The 21,705-nt window shown below is 42.7% G+C and overlaps 1 protein-coding gene across 2 annotated transcripts; it reads right to left on the bottom strand.

The window, feature by feature from the left end:
* Nucleotides 1–7,734: 7,734 nt before the first annotated feature.
* On the bottom strand, nt 7,735–16,265 carry slc25a28 (solute carrier family 25 member 28). Of its 2 annotated transcripts, none has more exons than XM_083695767.1 (4): nt 15,777–16,265; nt 10,112–10,340; nt 9,395–9,451; nt 7,735–8,728 (listed from the first exon to the last, which is right to left on the bottom strand). In XM_083695767.1, exons 1-4 carry the CDS (start codon nt 16,116–16,118, stop codon nt 8,187–8,189), a joined length of 1,170 nt encoding a protein of 389 aa, XP_083551893.1. In that variant the 5' UTR covers nt 16,119–16,265; the 3' UTR covers nt 7,735–8,186. The 2 variants fall into 2 exon arrangements, with proteins under 2 accessions (XP_083551893.1, XP_083551894.1); XM_083695768.1 differs by lacking the exon at nt 15,777–16,265 and adding an exon at nt 15,299–15,399.
* Nucleotides 16,266–21,705: the final 5,440 nt, after the last annotated feature.

Genomic DNA, 21,705 nt, shown 5'->3' with positions numbered 1-21,705 from the left:
AGTGCTGGTGCGCTTTGTGGAACTGCAACACAGAATAGAAGAGTTCCTGCAAACTCATAACTCCGCACTGTCAGAGCAAGCAACTGAGTCATTTTGGATTAAAACAGCATACCTGGCCGACATCTTCAGTCTCTACAATGAAACGAACAAGCGTCTGCAAGGCGCTAAGTCCAACATAATGCAATGTAAAGAAGCGCTCGATGTGTTTGTGCGCAAGCTGGAGTACAGGGCCGGGAAAATGGAGAGAGGGGAGCTGCAACAATTTCCACTACTGCTGAAACAGTCCAAGGGCACTGTGCCTGTGTCTTTATGTCACGAGTTCACCCACCGTGTGAACTTGCTGCAAGAGGAGATAAAATCACGGTTCACTGACACAGACCAGTACGTCTCCAAGGAATCGTGGGTTTTGGATCCCTTTATTGCCAAAATAGAGGATGTGGAATACCTGAACTGCAAAGATGAGCTCACTGACATCCAGGGTGATTCACTGTCAAAGAAATACTTCCAGGAACAAGGATTTAAAAAGTTTTGGATTGTCAAGGGACCGAGCACACTGCATGCCATGACCAAGATCATACTCCTGTTAGTACGACATATCTCTCAGAAACGGCCTTCAGCACACTTGTTGCCATCAAAACAAAAGCATGCAACAGACTGAACGTTCACAACGACTTTAGACTGGCTGTCACTCACATTACACCTGGCTGTAGGCATGCAAGCCGAAGGTTGCCATTAATGAACCTGTACTGTCTCAATACACTGTCTGTTGAAGGCCTACACTTAGGCTACCTTCTAAGAAAGAAGGAAATAAAATTATGAATGTAAATATGAAATAAATATGATAAATGCATAGCATTGCAAGTTAATCAGAAATTTATAATTTTTTCTTTAATATCCTATGGGGAAGGGGGGGCAAATTCCATCAGGTGTAAGTTAGGGGGGCGCCGGGGAAGAAAGGTTGGGAACCCCTGATCTAGAGCATATACCAAGTACTGATATGCGCAATCATGTGATCAAGTGCCGATTCCAAACTCAAGTCCGTTAAATGTCAAGTACATACTAGTTTTGCTGGCGTACTTGGGAGGTCTCAAAAACGAAGCATGGTGCCCAGCATACTTTCCAATACTTTCCGTTCCCAGTGATCATTGCGATTGGCACATGATAGAAGATTTTTTTCTCCACACAAACTATGGCGTATGTACAAAGTGAGATTGTTGTTAATTAGGTATTTGAAGGTAATTGTTCGAAATTAGTTGTATGCACAATTTCAGAAATGATGTATGTTATGTTACACTATGTTTTAAAAAAAATATTAACTAACTTAAGCTAGCTAGCTATCTAGTAAACGGTTAAAGTAGGTTAACGAGCCAACGGTATCAGTAGACGGAGTTAAGGGACCGTTAACGTTGGATGTAACTGGCTAAGTAGGTCGTTGCTTTAACTGCCGACGGAGCTACAGGAGCTGCATCAGCCAGTTGTTGTTCCAGGAACACATGACGTCGAGGCCATCGTCATTGCTATCTCCACCACCACGCATGTAATGACAACCTGATCCACACAGTGTGTAATTGATTCCTATGCAAATCAGAGACCCTATAAAAACAAAGATATTAATTCCAAAATTACATTAACTGTTATCCTTGCATTAAGATGGACTCAATTGAACTTATTGAGTGATTTGTTGATAACATTTTAGCATTTTAGCTCATTTTAAGAGTGTCATAGAAAAGGGTGTGAATACTTATGTACATGAGGTATTTCTGTATTCCAATTTTAATACACTTACTGAAATGTCTAAAAACCTGTTTTTGCTTTGTCATTCTGGGGTATTGTGTGTGGATTGATTAGGAAAGCTGGTTCTGTCCTCGGTGTCACCCTGGACACTGTGGAGGAGGTGGCTAATAGGAGGATGAGGACCAAACTCCTGGCCATCATGGACAAGCTCCTTTAGCAACAGTTGCACTAAGGAGCGCTATAAGATATCTTTTCTGCCTGCCACAATAAGACTCTACTCCTCCTCCGGCTGGCTCAATCGGGGTGATCAGAGTCAGGCTGGGGGATGTACTGGACTGTTCTTACTGTATATAATGTTTCAGATGTCTATTTTATTCTATTATTCTATTGTCACTTTATTTTGTTGTTGTAGTTTGGTTGTTTGTGATGTGAGCTGCTGTAATGCCTTAATTTCCCCTCGGGATCAAGTACCTATCCATCCATCCATCCATCCATCCATCCATCCATCCATCCATCCATCCATCCATCCATCCATCCATCTATCTATCTATCTATCTATCTATCTATCTATCTATCTATCTATCTATCTATCTATCTATCTATCTATCTATCTATCTATCTATCTATCTATCTATCTATCTATCTTCACCTGCCAGTGCGTTGCTTGCCCAATGCCGTGGCTGACATTTAGAGATGTCACATTAGCGTTATATTTATAAATAAGCCTTCAATGTTAAATGTTTTTGCTTTTGAGGTTGTCGAGCAAGATAAAACAGCGATGTATAATTACATTTTTGTTTGTTTAACAGTAGGTGATCTTACGCTGTATAAACCCATTACATTGTTGATCTGAAAATGAGACCGCATGGGTAAAAAGTACGAAATACAGGGGCGGGGGACATTGCTGTTTAAACCTACCACACGAGGGCACATTATGATGAATAATGTTAGCCATGTCATATGTATCTAGCTAGATAACACATTGTAATCTTGATAATAGTAATTATTTGAGGCAGTAACGAACCGTAAGCCTACCTACATTCAGCTGCCTTTACGCGCGAACGCTACCTGTATCATTCGTTTGTTGACACGCTAAGGTCAGAAATCATTCCAGTTGACGCTAAAGTGTGTTTCAAATGTAACCGTTTTAACCGCTCTGCGTTCTTGCATTCTTGCTCGTATGATTTTTTAAGTGTTCTTATGTTCGTATGTTCTTGTAAGAACGGGAGGACGCAGAGCGCAAGAACGCATTTTGGGAGATACCTATGTTCCAAAATGCGTTCCTGCGTTCTAGATAGAGCATTTTGGAACATAGCCAAAGTAAGACAATGCTCAACAGGCCAATAGTAGCGCGCCAAATTCAACCTGCTGCGTGTCTCCATATGCTCTAAAGTTTAAATGAATCTGTCGCGACCTTTCTGATTGATGAACCTGTCGCGACCTTTCTAATGTTTCGTGTCATCTTATCAGCTAAATAGATTGGCAATTCTCCTTTATCTCTCGCAACCCAAACATAACTAATTACCTGCCACTTTAGTGTAGTCTTGCTTACATGCATATATTTATGTCATTTCATACCTTTTTGTTTCTTCTCTGTAAACGCCGTCAGGACTGTATGGTTATTATTACAGTAGCATACTGTAGGTCTACTTAGGGTCGCTCGTAATAGTGGATCATATTAAACGTAAAAAGAAATACATGGCGGGATCATTGTGACGCATTGTTTGAGCTTGTTAAGACAGCGAGGCGCACGTTTCCAATGGACAAGAAGTTATAGCTAGAATGAGTGGCATATAGTCAAGTTTGAGTGTTGTACCAATGAAGCTAGGTTCAAGCAAGCTCTTTTGTCTTCATCTATGGGAATGGGAATGGCGATTGATTTGGAAACCATAATTTAATTGTTAACTTGTAAAGTACCCTATTACAACCCCACTCATTGTTTAAACACCACATTGGGTGTCTTGTTTGGGAATGTTTAAAACATACACTCACAAAACACTTTATTAGGAACACCTGTACACCTTCTCATGGTGGAGGTGGTGTAATGGTGTGGGGAATGTTTTCTTGGCACACTTTGGGCCCATTAATACCAATCAATCATGGCTAGGGTTAGAATGCCACAGCCTACTTGAGTATTGTTGCTGACCATGTGCATCCCTTCATGGCCACAATTTACCCATTTTCTAATGGCTACTTCCAACATAATAATGCACCATGTCACAAAGCAAAAGTCGTCTCAAACTGGTTTCATGAACATGACGATGAGTTCAGTGTTCTTCAGTGGCCTTTGGGATGTGGTAGGAAAGTGCACCTGAAAAATTTGCAGGAATTGCATGATGCAATCATGTCATCATGGAAATCTCAAAGGAATGTTTCCAATATCTTGTGGAATCAATGCCACGAAGAATTGAGGCTGTTTTGAGAGCAAAGGGAGGCCCTACCGAGTATTAGTATAGTGTTTCTAATAAAGTGTTCGGTGAGTGTATGTGACCAACTAAATTGCATGGTGAAAAATAAGGCGGAAAAATGTGTCTTCCACATTAGATCAGTAAAGATTAATCAAGGTATTTGTTTAATTGACTGACAGCCGTACTTTAGACTATTGAGAACCCCAGAGCACTCCTGTCCGAACACTGAACCATTCGCTGCATTGCTAAGACACATGCACGCACGTACGCACGCACACACACACAGAATGGGGCAACAGTGCTCAGGGACAGACTAAATAGTTTACATTAGAAGAGCCTGTTGAGATTTGCTGGGGAGAGAGCTTGTACAAACGCAGAGATACACAGATACATGCCGGAAGAGTGAGGGACATTACACGTATACACACACACACACACACACACACACACACACACACACACACACACACACACACACACACACACACACACACACAATAACCTTCAGTTATCACAGTAGACACCATAATTTCTACCAATCAGTTCAATAAGAGCACATTGTTGTAGTTCATATCAATGGCATATTTGGGCATCTAACATCCAGGCCCCCCTCTCCTGTCAGTCAGGCTGTCATGAGGAGCATCACCAGAGGCACTGTGGGCAAGCTCAAGCTGGCCACACCACAGACGAGAAGGGGCAGGGCCAAACAAATGTGCGCATGCAGACACACGCGCACACGCGCACACACACACACACACACACACACACACACACACGCACACACAGACGGCTCATTAACACTCCCTGTTTGAACAGGTGCTGGCTGACAAGAGTGTGTGTGTGTGTGTGTGTGTGTGTGCGTGTGTGTGTGTGTGGCTAGAGGGAGTGATTTAGTGAGACTCAATCACTCTGCACCTAGATCTGTGAAAAGGAACTGGTAACTATTTCCCCTATACCTGCTTTTCCTAAACGCCATTGTCTGCAGGTTATCAGGTTAGTCTCTGGCATTGGTTTACTCTGTACCTCCCTCAGTTATCAGCCATGTCAAATGACTACAGTATTTACATTTTAGTCATAAGGCAGAGTGTGAGTATATTGACCACATATTCATGACAATCAATGTTACAAATGTTATTAATAATCACAGCAAAGAGCTAGAGTGAAAAGATGGCCAGGTAAGATGATGAGGAAGTCATAAGATGAATATTCATGAAGAATTGTGTACTACGATCTTTGTAGACTTCTTTCATGACCTACTGGGTCATCTTTCACACAGACTGTGGAGGGTAAGAACTTTTTCCCAAAACCTTGTAGCCAACCCTGTAGCTTTTCTTGACATGAGTCTAGCTCATTTACTGACAAAATACTAACAAACACACACTAATGACATCATAGTAGTTCTGCTGTGTGAGTAAACTACTACACCTCCTACCCTCTTGTTCCCCCACATGGGGCTCATTTCCCTCTCTCACCTTCCTTCCTAGCTGTACAGAATCAACTACTCTGTTTTAGTGTGGGCCTTCTATCTTATAATGCACCTTTGTTAGCTTACAGTCCACATCAATTACCTTATTTGGTGGTTCTATCAACTTTTACCCACCACTCTTCAGTTAATGCCTATTGTTGCTGTCCCAGCCAGGAAGTATAGGATGCATTCCTGCACAGTTCCATCATCTCTATGCTTCTCTTAGGGTCTGTGGATCTGACTTAGGGTCTGTGACCAGCCCTACACACACAGGTAAAGTAAGCTCAGCTGTGTGTGTGTTGCAGCCATGTTTTGGGTCGCTGAGATCAAATTTGAGATCTACACCTGTGCCTTAGCCCAAACACTACACCTGCTTCTGACAGAGAGCCTTCAGAGCTGCAGAATGTGTGACAAGAGAGCAACTATTTGAGTCACAAGCCATATGGATGATATCAGCCATGTGGCCAGAGCTGATGTGTGTGCCCCCTGGACAAATAAACCATACAGATGCACACATACACACAACTACATTATCAAACCGCTGCTAGATTTGTTTTCTCACCAGCAGGATACCCAGGAAATAACTTGAAAGCATCCCTCTCATTTCATGAGTTACCTGAAAGCTGTGGTTAGTCACTGTTCACATGAGAACAATGTACTTCAGAGTGCCTAACATAGTGTTAAAGAATATGAACGGCTTAACTAGATTGAAATTAATTATCTTACTTCTCCCATCAACTTATCCCATCAAAGTGTGTGTGTATGTGTGTGTGTGTGTAAATAGACAGAGGAGTCAGTCTGATGTTCCAGCTTCAGTGGGCAGCATGTAGAGACCTACTGCTCTGAGTATTTATTGAGCTGAGAGAGTGCAGGGTTACAGGGCAATCAGACAATAACCAATAAGATTGATCTCTTACATTCATGATCAACACACATATGCTGCAGCTAAGTCAATGTAAACCCACATGTCAAGGCTAAGACCCTTCATAACAGCTCATTGGACAAACAGATGACATGTTACTACATGTTATACCATCTCATATACTCCATACAACAGACTGGTAACATTTGTAGGAACCTTTGATAAATAGTCAGGGTTTTTCCTGAAACAAATTCTTTCCCTCATGCCCCTCTAGTTCATACACAATGACCACCTTATACAAACAAGACATTGATGTGGCGTTGAAGGCACAAACAGCCAGGCACCCAAGCTGGTGTGGTGTGGTTTTACCAAGTTTGTGTAACCTATCCAAGAATGAGATGTCATAACAAAATAACCACCTATTGTCCCAAAATGTTGTTTTGTTGCCAGATCATGAGAAATGAGTCTTGTCATTAACAATGGCGGGATAAATGGGAGTTGATAAAAATGCAGAGATACAGTGGAGCATTCTTAGTGACCTAGTGTAGGGTGGCTAGGGGCCCAAACACAGATGGGGTTCATCTGAGTACTCTAGAGTGGCTTCCTCTCCTTCATCCTTTAACACAGATCTACAGCCAATCCTGAGGTGACTCCTAGCCAACTACCACCTAGGCACTCCTGTAGACCGGAGAGGACTGAATAGGTGTAAGCAATGGCACAAGTTCCATCTGGCCTACCAGTCCTATACCAGAACCTAAGGTGTAGGGCCTAAGAGTTGCTTTTGGATTGGCTGCTTACATGGGTAGAAGGCATCCTCAAATAGGTCAACAAAATCAACACAGCTGTCGGATTGGCATTTGCTAGAGCCAATCTTATAGTACACTATTCAAAGAAATATCTGCCGATCCATGTTGGCAAACGATTCAAATCACCCATTGTTTTGTTTGGGATATGAAGCAGGGATGTAGGTAAGCCACCTGGAATCTGCACCTGTGTACAGGAATCACTACAAAAATACTCTTAAATTTCCTTAGAATATAATATACACCTGCATGGCTGCAATATATTTAAGTATGTCAACATTTGACAAAATAATTTCAAAGTTATTTTAAAATTATAATTAAATAATTTCAAATACAAAAATATATGCAGCCAGAACAATATATTGTATACCTATACGCAACCATTGAGAACGATTCCTGATTTTATACCCTGAGGAGAGGACTCTCCCTCCTTCTCTGCCTCCACTACTGCTGTTGTGAAGGATCAAGACTCTCATCAGATCATCTGAACTTATGTATCCTGAGGCCAAAAACGACTCTCTATCTTTACCAAGCAACACCATCGCCCCCTGTTGGCTAACTCTCTCACTCACACTTACTGCATTACTTCATATCAATCCTCAGCAATTGTGACATCACAGGCCCCCTTGTGTGCCTTACAGGAACATTCTTCCAGCTAAACAAGAATGGTAATACTGGGGGTACAAACAGCTTTTGCTAAAAGCCACACACAACATTCACTCAAACAGTCTCCAGCAATGTAGCTGGGGTGTCATTGGTAGAACCACACACTGAATTTTCATTCTTATTGGCTTTGTCTGATAGAGGGTAAACTGAGGTGGGGATTGGTTCGATTCTATGTGCGTATTGATTTCTCCTCTCTTCTCTTCCTCTGAAGAAAGAGCGAGAGGTGGTTGAAGGAGACCAGACGAGGGTTACTTCTCGCCCTCCCTTAGCTGCGCCATCCTCTTCTCGTGCTGGTGCTTGGTGATTCCATATTTGAAGAACTCGTAGACAGACCAGCTGATAGCTGTTGAGGGCACCTGGTAGATCACTCTGGCCTGGACGCCTTTGAAGAAGCCCTGAAGGCCACCCAGCCTGTACACTGTCCGGAAGGCATGGGCTAGGCCTGTGATATGTCTGTGTGCCCCCTGGCCCTGGCCCAGAGTGAGAGACTCCTGTGTGTTGAGCAGGGTCTTACAGACATCCAGCGGGGTGGTGGCTGCAGCGGCGATTGCCCCGGACAGGGCTCCAGAAACCATGTGTGAGGAGGGGTTGTACTGTCTGTGGGGATTGAGGACCTCCTGGAGGTACTCGTAGGTCATGAAGTGGAGGGCCTGGAAAGGCACGTTCATGGTCAGCTGGGTGGTATAGCTGCGGTAGAAGGCTGCAGTGCCCTCTCTCTGCCACACGGCACGCACACAGTCCAACACGCCGCGGTAAGGAGAGTTATACATCTGCATACGCTGCTTCACAACTGGTGAGAGAGAGAGGAGAGGAGAGGAGAATGGTGGAGAGAAGGGGGACAGTTAGAGAGGGAGAGTGGAAGGGAGGGTGAAAAGAGGATATGAGAGGTGGAGAAAGGGATGGAGGGAGGGAGCAGGATGGATGATCAGCAGGGGGAAAGGGAAAAGGGGGAAAAAAGAAGACAAACATTAGTGACCCATGGAAAGAACAGAGTAGTCAAAACATCCTTTGAGGGTAGCAGGGTATAGCAGGGCATTAAGTGGTCAGATTAATTAACAGTAGCAGACTATAACATGGATGAGTCCTGAAACAGCTGCACATGAGAGAGATAGAGAGAGACAGGCCTATGATTGGTGTCCTTCCACTGACATGCCTGAGCAGATGGCTTGGGGGCCGCTGGTGTGTGTGTGAGAGTGAGTGAGTACGCAGAGTAGAGGCCAGTGAGCAGAGGTGTTTTTCTCAGGGTCGTGGGTAACACCTGTGTTGCTGCCTTGAACTTCAGCAGCAGCTTTTACATCTCTCTCTCACACACATGCAGTGGTCTGGGTGGGCTCGAGCAGTAACTCTGTCTCATGTATTTTTATCACCCTCTCTCTCTCTTACTCTATGGCTTATTCATAAGTCACATTAACTCTTCTTGACAATATGAGTTTGACGGTCAATATGTTGAGCTTACCTTCAGCTGGGTTCATGGCTGCGTCGTGAAGCAGTGTGGCCACACACCCTGCCACTCCTGAAACACACACACCTCAACAGTAAGAAACAACCCAACAAAGGAGAGAGAAGAAACTGAAGAGAGAGGGGGGGGGGAGGGAGAGAGAGATAGAGAGAAGGAGAAAGAATGAGAGAGAGAGAGAGCCCCCGGGGTAAGAGAGAGAGCAACAATACATTCTGATGTCTAATATAATGGAGGCTGTGTCTCACTCTCAACATTCTAAAATGTGTTCCTGTCCTTGTCTCCTTTTCTTTCTTACCACTGATGGTGAACATGTCTCCCCCCGCCCACCCTACTATAGCATTCATACAGGACAGACATTCAGGAATGAGGCAAGTTAAAGCTACTGAGAGAAAGACCAAACTTCATTCAGCAGAGGTGAGAAGCCAGACAGTGAACAGAGAGAGCCCCCTAGTGGAGAACACAGCTCACTGCTCCTGCTGGAGCAGAGTGAAACTTCCCATCTACAGGGCATGCCAGCAGCTACTTACCCTGCCTTTCCCTGACCTAGAAACAAGGAAAGAGGGGAGGAGGGGAGAAGAGTAGGGGAACGAGAGCTTACCCAGCCTCCCCTAGCCTGGAAAGAAGGGAGGAGAGAGAGGAGAATAGAAAACAGACAGACAATCAGAGGTGGTTTATGTGTGTGTGTGTGAGGGTGGGTGGGTGTGGTCATGGTACCGTTAGCCACATGGCTGTTAGCCCCTGGGTGAATGGCGTCACTCAGAGTTTTTTTGAGTTTTTCATAGCAGGCAAAGTAGAGCGCATGTGCCGGTCCCGCCCCTACAGCTGTCGCATTCAGCCCTCTCATTGGCCGCCAGATGCCCTCGGTAGTTACGATTCGCCTGAGCGCATCCATCACATTTCTGTAGCGTGCTGCAGGGTCAGGCTGCAGGCTCTGCATACGTGTCTGCCAGGGGGCAAAGGGGTCAAAGGTTATAAATGAAAGGGACATCACCAACTTGCTGTTGAGTCGTGGTGACAATCTGTGAAATGTCTTTTATTTAGAATGAAGCCCACACACCTACTGGCTGATTCAAAAGTTATGCTTATTCATTGAACCAAATACATGCTGTAGCTTCTGATTCCCACACTCCCTATTTCCTTGACTCCCCAACATGGTTTTTCAACCATATTACTGAGCCACCTATCCTCAGACTCTCCTCTCAGATCATTGTTTAAAGTCAGGTGATCCTTCAAACCTAATTAACTTTTGGCCAATATAAAAACTGTTCTGGCAAAAGTCATGGAGTCAGTGGTCAACAGGCAGCTGAAAGATTACCTCCAGGAAAACAACTTAATGAATAGTATTCAGTCAGGTTTCAGATCTAATCACAGAACAGTCACCGCTACCTTGAAGGTTTTAAATTACATTAAGTGTACCTTGGATAAAAAGCATTGTGTTTCTGTATTTATAGATTTGTCCAAAGCATTTGATGTAGTGGACCATGACGTTTTGATTCATAGATTGAGATCAATGGTACTGCTTTAAGGTGGTTCACAGACTATTTAGCAAACCTAACTTAGTGCGCGGCAGATGGTTGTAAGTCTTCTTAGAGCTGTGCTCAGGTGTGCCTCAGGGGTCCATCTTAAGGCCTTTACTGTTAATTATTTACATAAATAACATTGGAAACAATATTAATACTGACATTTTTATGCAGACAACACTATAGTCTATTCAAGTGGTAGCAGTCTATCTATGGCTTTCAGTAATGCACAATTGGCTTTTAATGTTATTCAGCAGAATTTGTATGATTTGAAACTTGTACTTAATTGCTCCAAAACTAAATACATGATATTCTCTCCTTCCAAAGATCGTGAAAATCATGTGATTACAACACTGGATGGTCTGACAATAGAGCATGTTCAATCATACAAATATCTTGGAATCTTGATAGATGATCATGTCAAGAACCTGGTAAAGAAGTTCAAGTTGGGAATTGTTGTTTTATTACTGGCATAATGCTTGCTTTTCTTATGAGGCCAGGAAAGAGTTGTATGGTGTACATTTATCTTGGACTATGGTGATGCTATTTACATGCAGACCTCAAGCACCACCCTGAAGGCACTTGATTCTGTGCATCATGTAGCCCTAAGGTTTATTACTAACAAAAAGCGTCTGACACATCATTGTGATCTCTACACGGCTGTTGGTTGGTCTTCATTGGCTTCACGTAGGCTTAAACATTGGTATACTCTGATCTACAAATCAGCAGAAAATTGCTGCTTTATCTATGTTCTTCTTTGATACAATCATATAAATATAAATAAATACCAGCTTTGCTCTCACCCTCACTAACTTTTAACAATTCAAAAAATCTGAATAGATCATGGCAAAAAACTGTTATAATTACTCAGCTCTGTGGTCTTGGAATTCGTTCCAGATTAGTTTGAAACTCCAGGATCTTGTTTCCTTAAAGGAGTTTAAAAGGTTGGTTGGTGTACATGATGAATGTAATTGTCAATAATCTCTTGTGTTGGTACTGTGGTGGAAGTCTAGGATTTACCACTCTGTACTTTAGCTCTTCGGAGGTAAGAATCAAGAAACAAGTCCTGAGTAGCCACAATATCTGAGTCCGGTATTTATTGCTTGCAAACAAGAGACAAGAGCGTAACAGCAGCCCAGCGTCGAACCGGGGGTCCGTTCAGCACAAGTCTAAAGAGACAATGATCAGGTTTGTCTTTTATACAGTTTGAACATATTGCCAGGCGCCTACAAGGCTATCGGCTGATGCTTACGTGAGAAAGGGCGGGAGAGAATGAACAATGGGGAGGCTTTCTTACTGATTAATCGCTGTTCAACATTTCACACCTATCGACAGGATGCGCCTGTCCCCCCATTATGGCTCTCTCCTACCACTCCCTCAGAGATCACCGCTGTTCATATGGTAAATCATACAGTGCTTCTCAGAACAATGGCTATAGAACTTTAGAGGTGTGGCAAGAGAAAATGTCATCACAGTAGTTACACAAGTTGTATCAGTCATATGAAAGTGTATAACCTGAAAATAGTTCTATGAATGTATTTTCCATAACAGTACATGATTGATTTTATTTATAACTGTATTGTATGTTTGTCTGTGAAATGCATTGTATGTGTGTCTATATCGCTAACCTTTTTATGGTGTGTCTATATCTAATTAGTTTTTATTGTGTTATGATTGTAACTAGTTTGTAATGTGAGTGCATCTGCAATTTGTTTTGTGTATGTGTGTCATCGTTTGTGATGTCTGAAGTATTGTTTTCCTTGGCTGCTGTCTTGGACCAGGTCTCTCTTGAAAAATAGATTTTATCTCAATGAGACTAACCAGGATAAATAAAGGTTATCATCTAACTGAAATCATTTACTTTATTTTTCCCTAAGGTCATTTAAAAATCGTGGAGGCAAAGTAAGAGGGCAGAGTGACAGTAGTGGGCAGCAATGAGCTCCAAGGTTACAGAGGGACATAAGCTGACTTCCTGTAAGCCTCTTTTCCTCAGGCCCTAAAGACACACCCTGACCTCCACACACACACACACACACACGCACCCTGACCTCCACACACAGACACCCGTAGCCATAAACTCTCACTATCACACAAACAGACTTACATTAACTGGTTTTGGAGCAAGGCGGGCACTTTGAATTATGTTTGCAATGAAAGGCAAGTAAAGCTATTAAATTGTAGTTATTACTAAGTATATAAAGCATACAATTCTAATCCCATGAGACATGCTAGGGGGTCAGAATTCATTGGTTCTAACACAGAGAGGCTACTGCTGTGAGGGGTAGGGGTCAATTTGGGATTGAGAGAGAGGGTCTGTCTCAAGGTCCAGTTTTCACCACCTAATCACCCTGATCAAAGGAAATGCCTGCGTGTCAGATCTCCAGCTGAATGGACACACTGATTGCCCACAGCGCCGTGCGTGTGCGCATTGTGCAGGCTTTCCGGGAAGTGTAAACAGGGCCTCGATCCCCCCTAGAACAGCTGTGGAATTCTGGGCCTGTGTGAGAACTAGCACAAGCTTCACTCTCACTGACTCTTATACACAGGCCTATGTGCCTGTCTGGACATGAAGATGTCTGTCAGACCACAGACAAGCTGCTCCTAGACTAGGTCCTGACTAGGTCTAATTAAAGACCCAACAATTTGCCTAATACAATCCTTCAAAATGAGGCAAACTTTAATCCCTATGCAGACAGACACAGAGGAAAAGTCGGCAGGTCTGTTTTCCAGGTACGGTTGTGTATGCCTGGAAAGCTCCTTTCTAACCCTTACCTTTGGATTGTGTGTAAACAGCAACCCTCTATCGACCTAGAACAGGCTTAGGTTACGTTATCTTATCTTTTCAGACAAATTGGAGTCACAACCCCTGGATTTCCCAAAGATTGCAATTAGACCTACAGGCTGTGTGTGCAATGCCATGTGTGTCAACATGCATGTGACTGTGTGTAAGAGACTTCCACTGAGAATATTTGCTCAACTTGGAATATGAAGAGCATACATGCCCAGTTGCTGGAAGTTGAGATGATTTTTAAATCATTTAATCTGTGATGGGCATAGTTCAGGCAGACAGTTTCACAACCAGGTATAGGCCTGTATCTCATAATTTAAAAATAGATCCTCCTCCTTATACAGAAATTAGTCAATCTGCACAACTCAGTTAACTCATTTTAGATACTCCAGTGAAGGATGTCTCCTCACTAACTCTGCCGTTCTCAAAGAGAGGGGAACTACAGCTGGAAGAGACATGGATGAATCCTGCTTTGTTTTTAATAGACCTCTGCTTTCAGCCTGACAAAGGCAGCTGACTGCACTGACATAACCCTACCACTGAGCTCTCTCTCTCCCTCTCTGGCCCTCTGTGTCTCTATGTTATACAATAACTAGCTGCACAGCCAAACAGATCCAGCTAACACACTGAGGAACAGGAAGAGGAAGGCCCAGAGCCCTTCCTCACGTCCATTTTGTTGTTCAGATCTCAAGGGACTGGATAGGCATTATGACAACAAACCTAGCCCTCCAATAGGCTATGGGGAGCTTTACTCATCCTGCACATATCCAGTCGTCCCTTGCATTTTGTGTATTATGTACCAAATAATGTGAAAGATGAGATGGGATGTTTGCCTGGCTCTATTCTGTACGTGCTTTAGCCAACTCTTAGCTGTCATTGCCTAGTACATGTACAATCTACATGTGCATGGCTCTACTATGACACAGGAGCTGGCTAAAGCATAAAGTATGGAGCCTAGAAAAAGGGATATGCAACTGAACAAGGAAACCTCTTTGTCTTTCAGCAAGGAAATCCCCATTCATCTTACAGTTGAATATCACCTTGTATGACTGTTCCTGAGAAAGAGCCTACCATCTCAGCTTTAGCTGGGATGCAAGAATGTGCCTGCACTAAACAACACTACATAGTTGCTTTGCTTGTTTGGCAAAATAACATGAAGTTGGCTAAAGGGCTCAAACTGCTCCAATCTCTCTTAATAAGACATGCCATTGGGTAGAGCATCCGACCTGTACACATAATCAAGTCTGATTAATGACCATCAACAGACACATGATGAGAGAGGGGCCCGTCAAACGACATGGCTCACATGTGCAAGAGACCTTTGCAGGAAGAGTGTAATAAATTGGTTGAGGACTTCAAGCAGTGTGCATACTGCTCAGTCAGTATGAGTTATGACTGTTTATTTACAAAGCTTAGCTCTTCATCCCACACTAATATAGCTTTGTGATAATAATACTCTCTGGTTCTTCGGAGGGAGCAGGAGCCAAGTTGTATAAATAATTCCTAGTAATTAACTCAGCAACATGGTGTTGTAGACATAATCCCAGAACATCCAGTCCTGTATTTTCTGTAAACAATGAACAGTAATCCCACCAAAAATCATTCCAGGTAGGTAGTAGAACAAAAAGCTGTCTATGTTTGTATTGAGTTGACGATTTCACTTGTAGCTGACTAGCTTGCTGGTTTCCTATTCTGGTCATGTGACTTGTCGGGAGAGGAGCACACGTGCACACGACCTTGCGTAGCCCGGCCAACTAGCTAGCATGGTAGGCGATGCTCTGATGATGAAAACTGCAGAAACACAGTCCAGAGATTATTGAACATTTGAGAAATCTGTCTATGTGCAATAATTCTGTATGTGTGCATGGTACACTCAGACTAGCAGCTAAGCTAACTAGTACATCCAGTGAATGGCTAGCTGGTTTACTAGTACTACTAGCTGGAATCAATGCCAGTTTCGACCTTGTCCACAAAGTGTGACAAACTTATTGGCAAGCATACCATATCTACTAATCAATCTGTAAGCAAAAACATTTCAGTTACACTTATATTTGCCAACCACTTTAGCTACCTTGACACAGTCGATAGGGAACATCACGCAATGCTCCATGATCCCGGCGACCGCTCCGGCTAACATGTGGGTGCTAGTGGAGGCGCCCTGCGGCAAACCCTCATAGTCTGGTTCGAGGACCTCGGTAGCTTCTGGAGCACCACCGCCAAATTGAACAGTCTGAAGTTCTGTGTCGCTCCCGATCCGCGGCGACAATCTTCCAACAATACTCTCCGATACTCCCCAAAATCTTCCCCCGAGCCATCGGATCTCTGCCCCGGCTGAAGCTCCAGCAACCCCGGCGTCCCCGCCTTGTGTCTCCGCTGTCATCCGACGCCTCCTCACAAAACCATCCGCTTCCATTAGAAACCAGCTTGCAATTGTTGTACCCAGTGGCACCCCGTTTAAGGCTTTTGTTCTACTCTTTTTAGTATTTTTACATTCCCTTCCCAGATGTTTACGTTCGTACACAACTCTTACTCCCGCCTCCCCTCAGTCCCCAGGCGGACAAGTCCACGCACTGTTCGGGACACGAAGGCCGCGGTAGAGGAAGTGGGTACCGCCCATTGAAACATCTCGACCTTTCTATTGGTTGTAATGAGAAGCGCTTATAAGGTGGCGCCATCATCCTTATTTAATTGGAAAATGACCTGTCAATCACGTCGCACACAACATATGCAAATTTCTAGAATTAGTTTTAAAATGAATACATTACATTTCCATAAGGTTGACTTCATGTGACAAAGTGTTTTTTTGTTTGTTTTGGGGTTTTTTTGTGTGTTTTTTGGGGGGGTGGTAGTGAATTGTGTCGTCGACGCCCTTCAGTTCTTTCTCGCCGCTGAAAGTAGTAGGGGCGAAGTGTGTTCGTAGGCCTGTGATGGACATGAGCATGGTTGCTGTGTGCTGGATAGGGTTCCCAAGGACAGAGTCGAAGGTCGCAACTGCGCACATAATGCCAAATGTTAAGGATGTTAGTACATGTTAAAAAGCTAAAGGCAGGTGTTTTGTGTCCTCATGTCCATTACTTCTTCATGTTCTTGCTTGATTAGGAAAGGCCATAAAATCCAATAAAAATAAGGCCTACATGATCACATTTGTAATTGTATCCATTATATTATTATTATTTTTTAAATATATATTTAATTTAATATTTTATTTATAATATATATGATTCATATATCTTTTGCTTATCTACTGATTTAAGTTATTAATTCTTCTGTAAAAGGCTAAGGCTAACAGAACTGTAAATGCTATTCCAGTCACAAAAGTATTGGATTAGGATGAATATACATTCATCCAATACATGTTGGCCCACTGGTTAGAGATTTAGCAATCCTAGAACACCTTTGTTGTGTTGTTCAGCATGTTAAACATCCAGAACATTGCCAATAGAAAAGCTCTGTATAGAAAGACATTGTTCCCCAATCCACATGACGAGAGGATCGTGTCTGTTCTATGATATTAAATCTGTATATCTCCAATGCTCTGAACATTTCCCCCCAACATCTACATTTCCTGTTTTTGCAAAAATGTAAAGCACAAGACCAGCCTATGGAGGTTGATTATCACACAGTCATTGGTTGGCTGTTGTGGCCAGTTTTTCTTGGGTCATAGCCTAAGACTGGACATCTTTTTTTATTTTGTTTATCTATACAAAACAATGAGATGTTCCCACTGTTAAAGGGATAGTTCATATTTTTTTACACCTTATAGTCAGATGGTTCCTTACCCTGCAGTCTGTTGGCCAGGAGAAACTGTAATCCATGGTTCAAAGTTGTTTAAATAGTCACTACTAACTTTAGCTAACTAGCCACTACTATTTACTTTCTACTTACTAACCTTTATTTCTACAGGAGAAAAAAGACCAAAGCCTCTTTTGCAGGAGCACCCTATAAATACAATGATTTGGATGGGCCAAAACTGATGATACTCAAGGCCAGCGGTGGCTATGAGCAGGGGTGGGCTCAGCCCACCCAAGACATTTTTTTTCTTCTGAATTTCGGGGGCGTGTTTGAATGTTTAATCTCATATTTGTATTTACTGTAGGTCCATATACTATGTCTATCTATTTAGCAGTGCCCAGTCGATGCCAGGATGCTAGATTACAATGCACTGCATTATGCTATTGTGCTGGCACTTGTGAAGTCTTTATTCACCAAAAAACTAGAACTAAAGGAACATATTAGATGAATTTGACATATATTGACAATATTGTCAAAAATTTACAATATTATTTTATAATACTTGGACTTAATGAAGTAGTTTGAATAGCACTAAGGATAATTACAATATATTTGGACATTTGGAATATTCCTTATAACTCGCTGCACATTTCAGATTAAATTGGACACCCTTTCTAGGATGTTTTTATTTTTCCGCACTACAATGACTGTCGACACTTGTACACCTGTACACAGTGTACACCTGTGTCCCCTACGGTTACCCCCAGGTTTCAGGTCACTGAACTGACAATTTGTATTCCCTATGGATTGCAGTCTCCCTTAATTAAAATGGCTGAATACCCTGTGGAGTGGCCTGCGCAGGGAAAACTGCCCTTCTGGAATGCACCCCCGCGTTGGAATGCACCCCCATAGATCGTCAAGTAGTTTAGATCAGACAGTTCTGATGTTGTTGCTGATGGATAATCACTTTATGTTTTGCTCATGGAGAGGATTTCATTTCATTTCAAATTATCATTCTACACACATCTCCACCAAGAAGCAGCTTTTACAATCTGTAGCAAAGGGCCCATGAAGAATGAAACTAACAAAAATATAATATATTTCTCAGCAGTTTTAAAACCAGATTTTGGTTTCCTTCTCGACTGATCAGTAGGATACATTCAGTAAGGTCATGGTTGTTTGGTATTATAGAACCTTGTTACAGGTTCTATGAAAGTATGGATCACCTCAGATTTACCTGAGTGCAGAACGGAGTGAATGCGCAGCTGAGAAGGAGAAAGCTGTCCTGCACAGTAATGACTAAAAGCTGCCTGACTCTTTTAGTCAACCCTAACAATACAGACACCTCCATCTCTCTCCCTCTCTCTCCCTCTCCCTCTCTCTCTCTCTCTCTCTCTCTCCCTCTCTCTCTCTCTCTCCCTCTCCCTCTCTCTCTCCCTCTCCCTCCCTCTCTCTCTCTCTCTCTCCCTCTCTCTCTCTCTCTCCCTCTCTCCCCCTCCTGTCTGTTATTTCTCTAGCATCCTGATAAGCCTTATATGTTTACATTCCAGTTTCTCTCATATACTCTGTCACTGTTCTCTGTTCCACCCCCCCCTCTCTCTCTTTAATATGCTTGCCTGCACAATGGCATGTATTGAACATGTTCACTTATTTGTAATTTTCTATTTTAACGTGTTTGTTGTTTTTTTATTTTCCCTAATTTTTTTCTAAGTTTGTGTTTGATGAAAACATTTTCAATGGCTTATATTATACAGCTTGCACTTACCTTGATGTGCTTTGCTGCTTCATTGCGGGTGTGTTTAACATTCTTAAAGACCTCCAGCTTCTCCTACAAGGGCTTCAGGGCAGTCTGAAGATCCTCCTGGAATAAAATAGAAACTCATAATCTCTGGACTAACTCAGAGAGTCTGTCTGTATACCACAGATCTATCATATACATGCAGACCCATGGTAGGATATGTACAAGACTACATTTCCCACTTCAGACACATTGGGGTGAATTAGGAGAATAGAAACTAAAACTATCACTCTACTGGATATGATGTGAAGCTGTATTTCAATTTCATTTAGCAAGATATGCAGAAAGTGAAACTTTGAATTCAATCAACCAATTATGATAACTAATAGCGTATTGCAGGTGTGATAGATTCAAAGTCACATTTCTCTTACCTTATGATCCTGTGCAGCCTCATCTTCCACACAGACAGACTGTTTATCCTCCAGACAGAAGAGCTTGAGTTTCTCATTGTGCAGACTGCACAGCACCTTAGACCCTGCTGCTGCCTCAGCTCTCAGACATGTCTTCTTTAAGAAGGCCTCACACAGGTTCTTTAGAGCCAGGTTACAGGGAGGCATAGCCATAGAACATCTTTACCTACATACAAGACATTCCCAAGATTCCTTTCCAGCATTCCTGCAGACATGTTTTGCGGAAGCTTTGGCTACAAGACAAGAGAACAGGATCCCTAAAGATTTCACAGCACACAGGACAGGTGAAATCCTCCTCAGGAAGAGATGGCAAGTCTTCCTCTGTAAAAGCTTTTGAAGAAAAGCTAATTTGTTTTGAAATTGTATTTATATTGTGGACAGGGTGCACATGCAAAAGAGGCCTTGGTCTCAGTATGTTTCCCCTGTATAAATAAAGGTATACTTGTGACCCACTGGATAAACAAAGCGAACTAATGTCTCTTGCCACAGTACAATAGGAACCCAGTAGGAATTTACCACAACCCACCAGTGGATCCTAACCCCATAAAGCATGTTATTCGCTTACAGCCTGAAAGTTTTGTTACAGCAATGGTCACCAAGAGCTGCAGGGTGGGCAGTTTTTTACTCTAAAACACCTGATACAACTTAATTGACTGCTCGTTGGGATGTTGATTAGTTAAATCAGATGTGCTGGGCTGGAACAAAAGCTTTTGCATTTCAGGACCATGGTTGAGGAACTCTATTTTACAGTATGTGAAAGACATCACATTTCAACTGAAGGTTCAGGGCACCCTCACGTGTTTTGTTAGTGTCATGACACCCTTGCTGAAACATGATGATAATTGATTACCTAATAGGAGGAATGCTGCTCTCTCTGAGAGCCCTCAGATCAATGGTTACAGGCCACACACCTCCGCCGCTAGACTTAACTCTGCCAGGAGGGAAATTAGCTGATTTGTCCAGAAAAGAAGGTAATTGTGTTTTAGTTCGGGGCCATTTTAACATAATACAATTTTCTCATCTATTGCCTGGGAGAGCCTTCAAGGGGCGCCGTGTTGAATTTCTGCCGACAAAGGAGAATGAAGTGTTAATTTCTGCTTACAAGAACAAAATCTCCCACTCCTGATCGAGTTAAGGTTGATTGTGTGTTGTCAAGAGGCGTTCCTTAAAGGAAAGTCAAGCTGGCCGTGCGGCAGGGTCATTCTTCTTCTCTGACCCTAATGCTACTCTAACATGCCCAGGGAGAGAGGTGTACAGAGAGCTGGCGGGAAACCCTAGATCACTAATAACACCCCACTTAATTCCCCTTCCTTCGGGACTGCACAACACATATGGACCTGAGGAGTTATTTTACACAGGCTAAGCAAAACAGGTCAGAATTTTCACATTATACCTCCTGAAAATGAGAAAATAACCTGCTTAAGGTCTGCTGTGTTTTGTTGTTTTTGCACGTTCAGATAACTCTCTGCCTTGGGTTACAGCACCAACAGCTCCATGCTGCTCTCTGTATTCCCCTGGCTGCAGCATCAGAAGGTGATCTATTGCCTCTTATTGTATTAAACACAGGCGCTGCTGGGGCACTTATGATGCTGACGGAGCCCAGTCAGACATAGTCAATAAGAGCACTAAGAAACCATCTTAACATAAGGGCCCGCCTTGAGAGTCTAAAGGTGGGCCCTTCACATAAGATGTGGCCTTCAGAATCTGATGAGTAAGATATTTGACCTCTCGGGAATGTATTTTTTCTCTCCTGAAAACATGTGAGGGATACCAGTGACCTCTTAAAAATCTGTTGACAGAGTAAAGTGACCTTTGCATTCAACTGTTTGCAGTAGTTCCAATGTGATAAGAATCAGTTCTGAATGTTTTAGGAGTTTGTTTTGGTGTAACTAAGTAGCAACAACAATACATTGATTTAGAATAAATCCAATATGAAGTCAGACTCAAAGTAATAGCGATGTTTGTGCTGGTTTTGACCTTCCTCATTCTATCCAAGTGAGGCGTTGTATGTCTGAACAATGACCAATCCGGGCTTGTACAATATGAAAGATCATGAGATC

Source organism: Argentina silus (genome assembly GCF_951799395.1).
Source record: "Argentina silus genome assembly, chromosome: X".
NCBI classification, from domain to species: domain Eukaryota; kingdom Metazoa; phylum Chordata; class Actinopteri; order Argentiniformes; family Argentinidae; genus Argentina; species Argentina silus.
The sequence above is the reverse complement of the archived record's forward strand: the minus strand, read 5'-3'. Positions and strand labels throughout refer to the sequence as shown.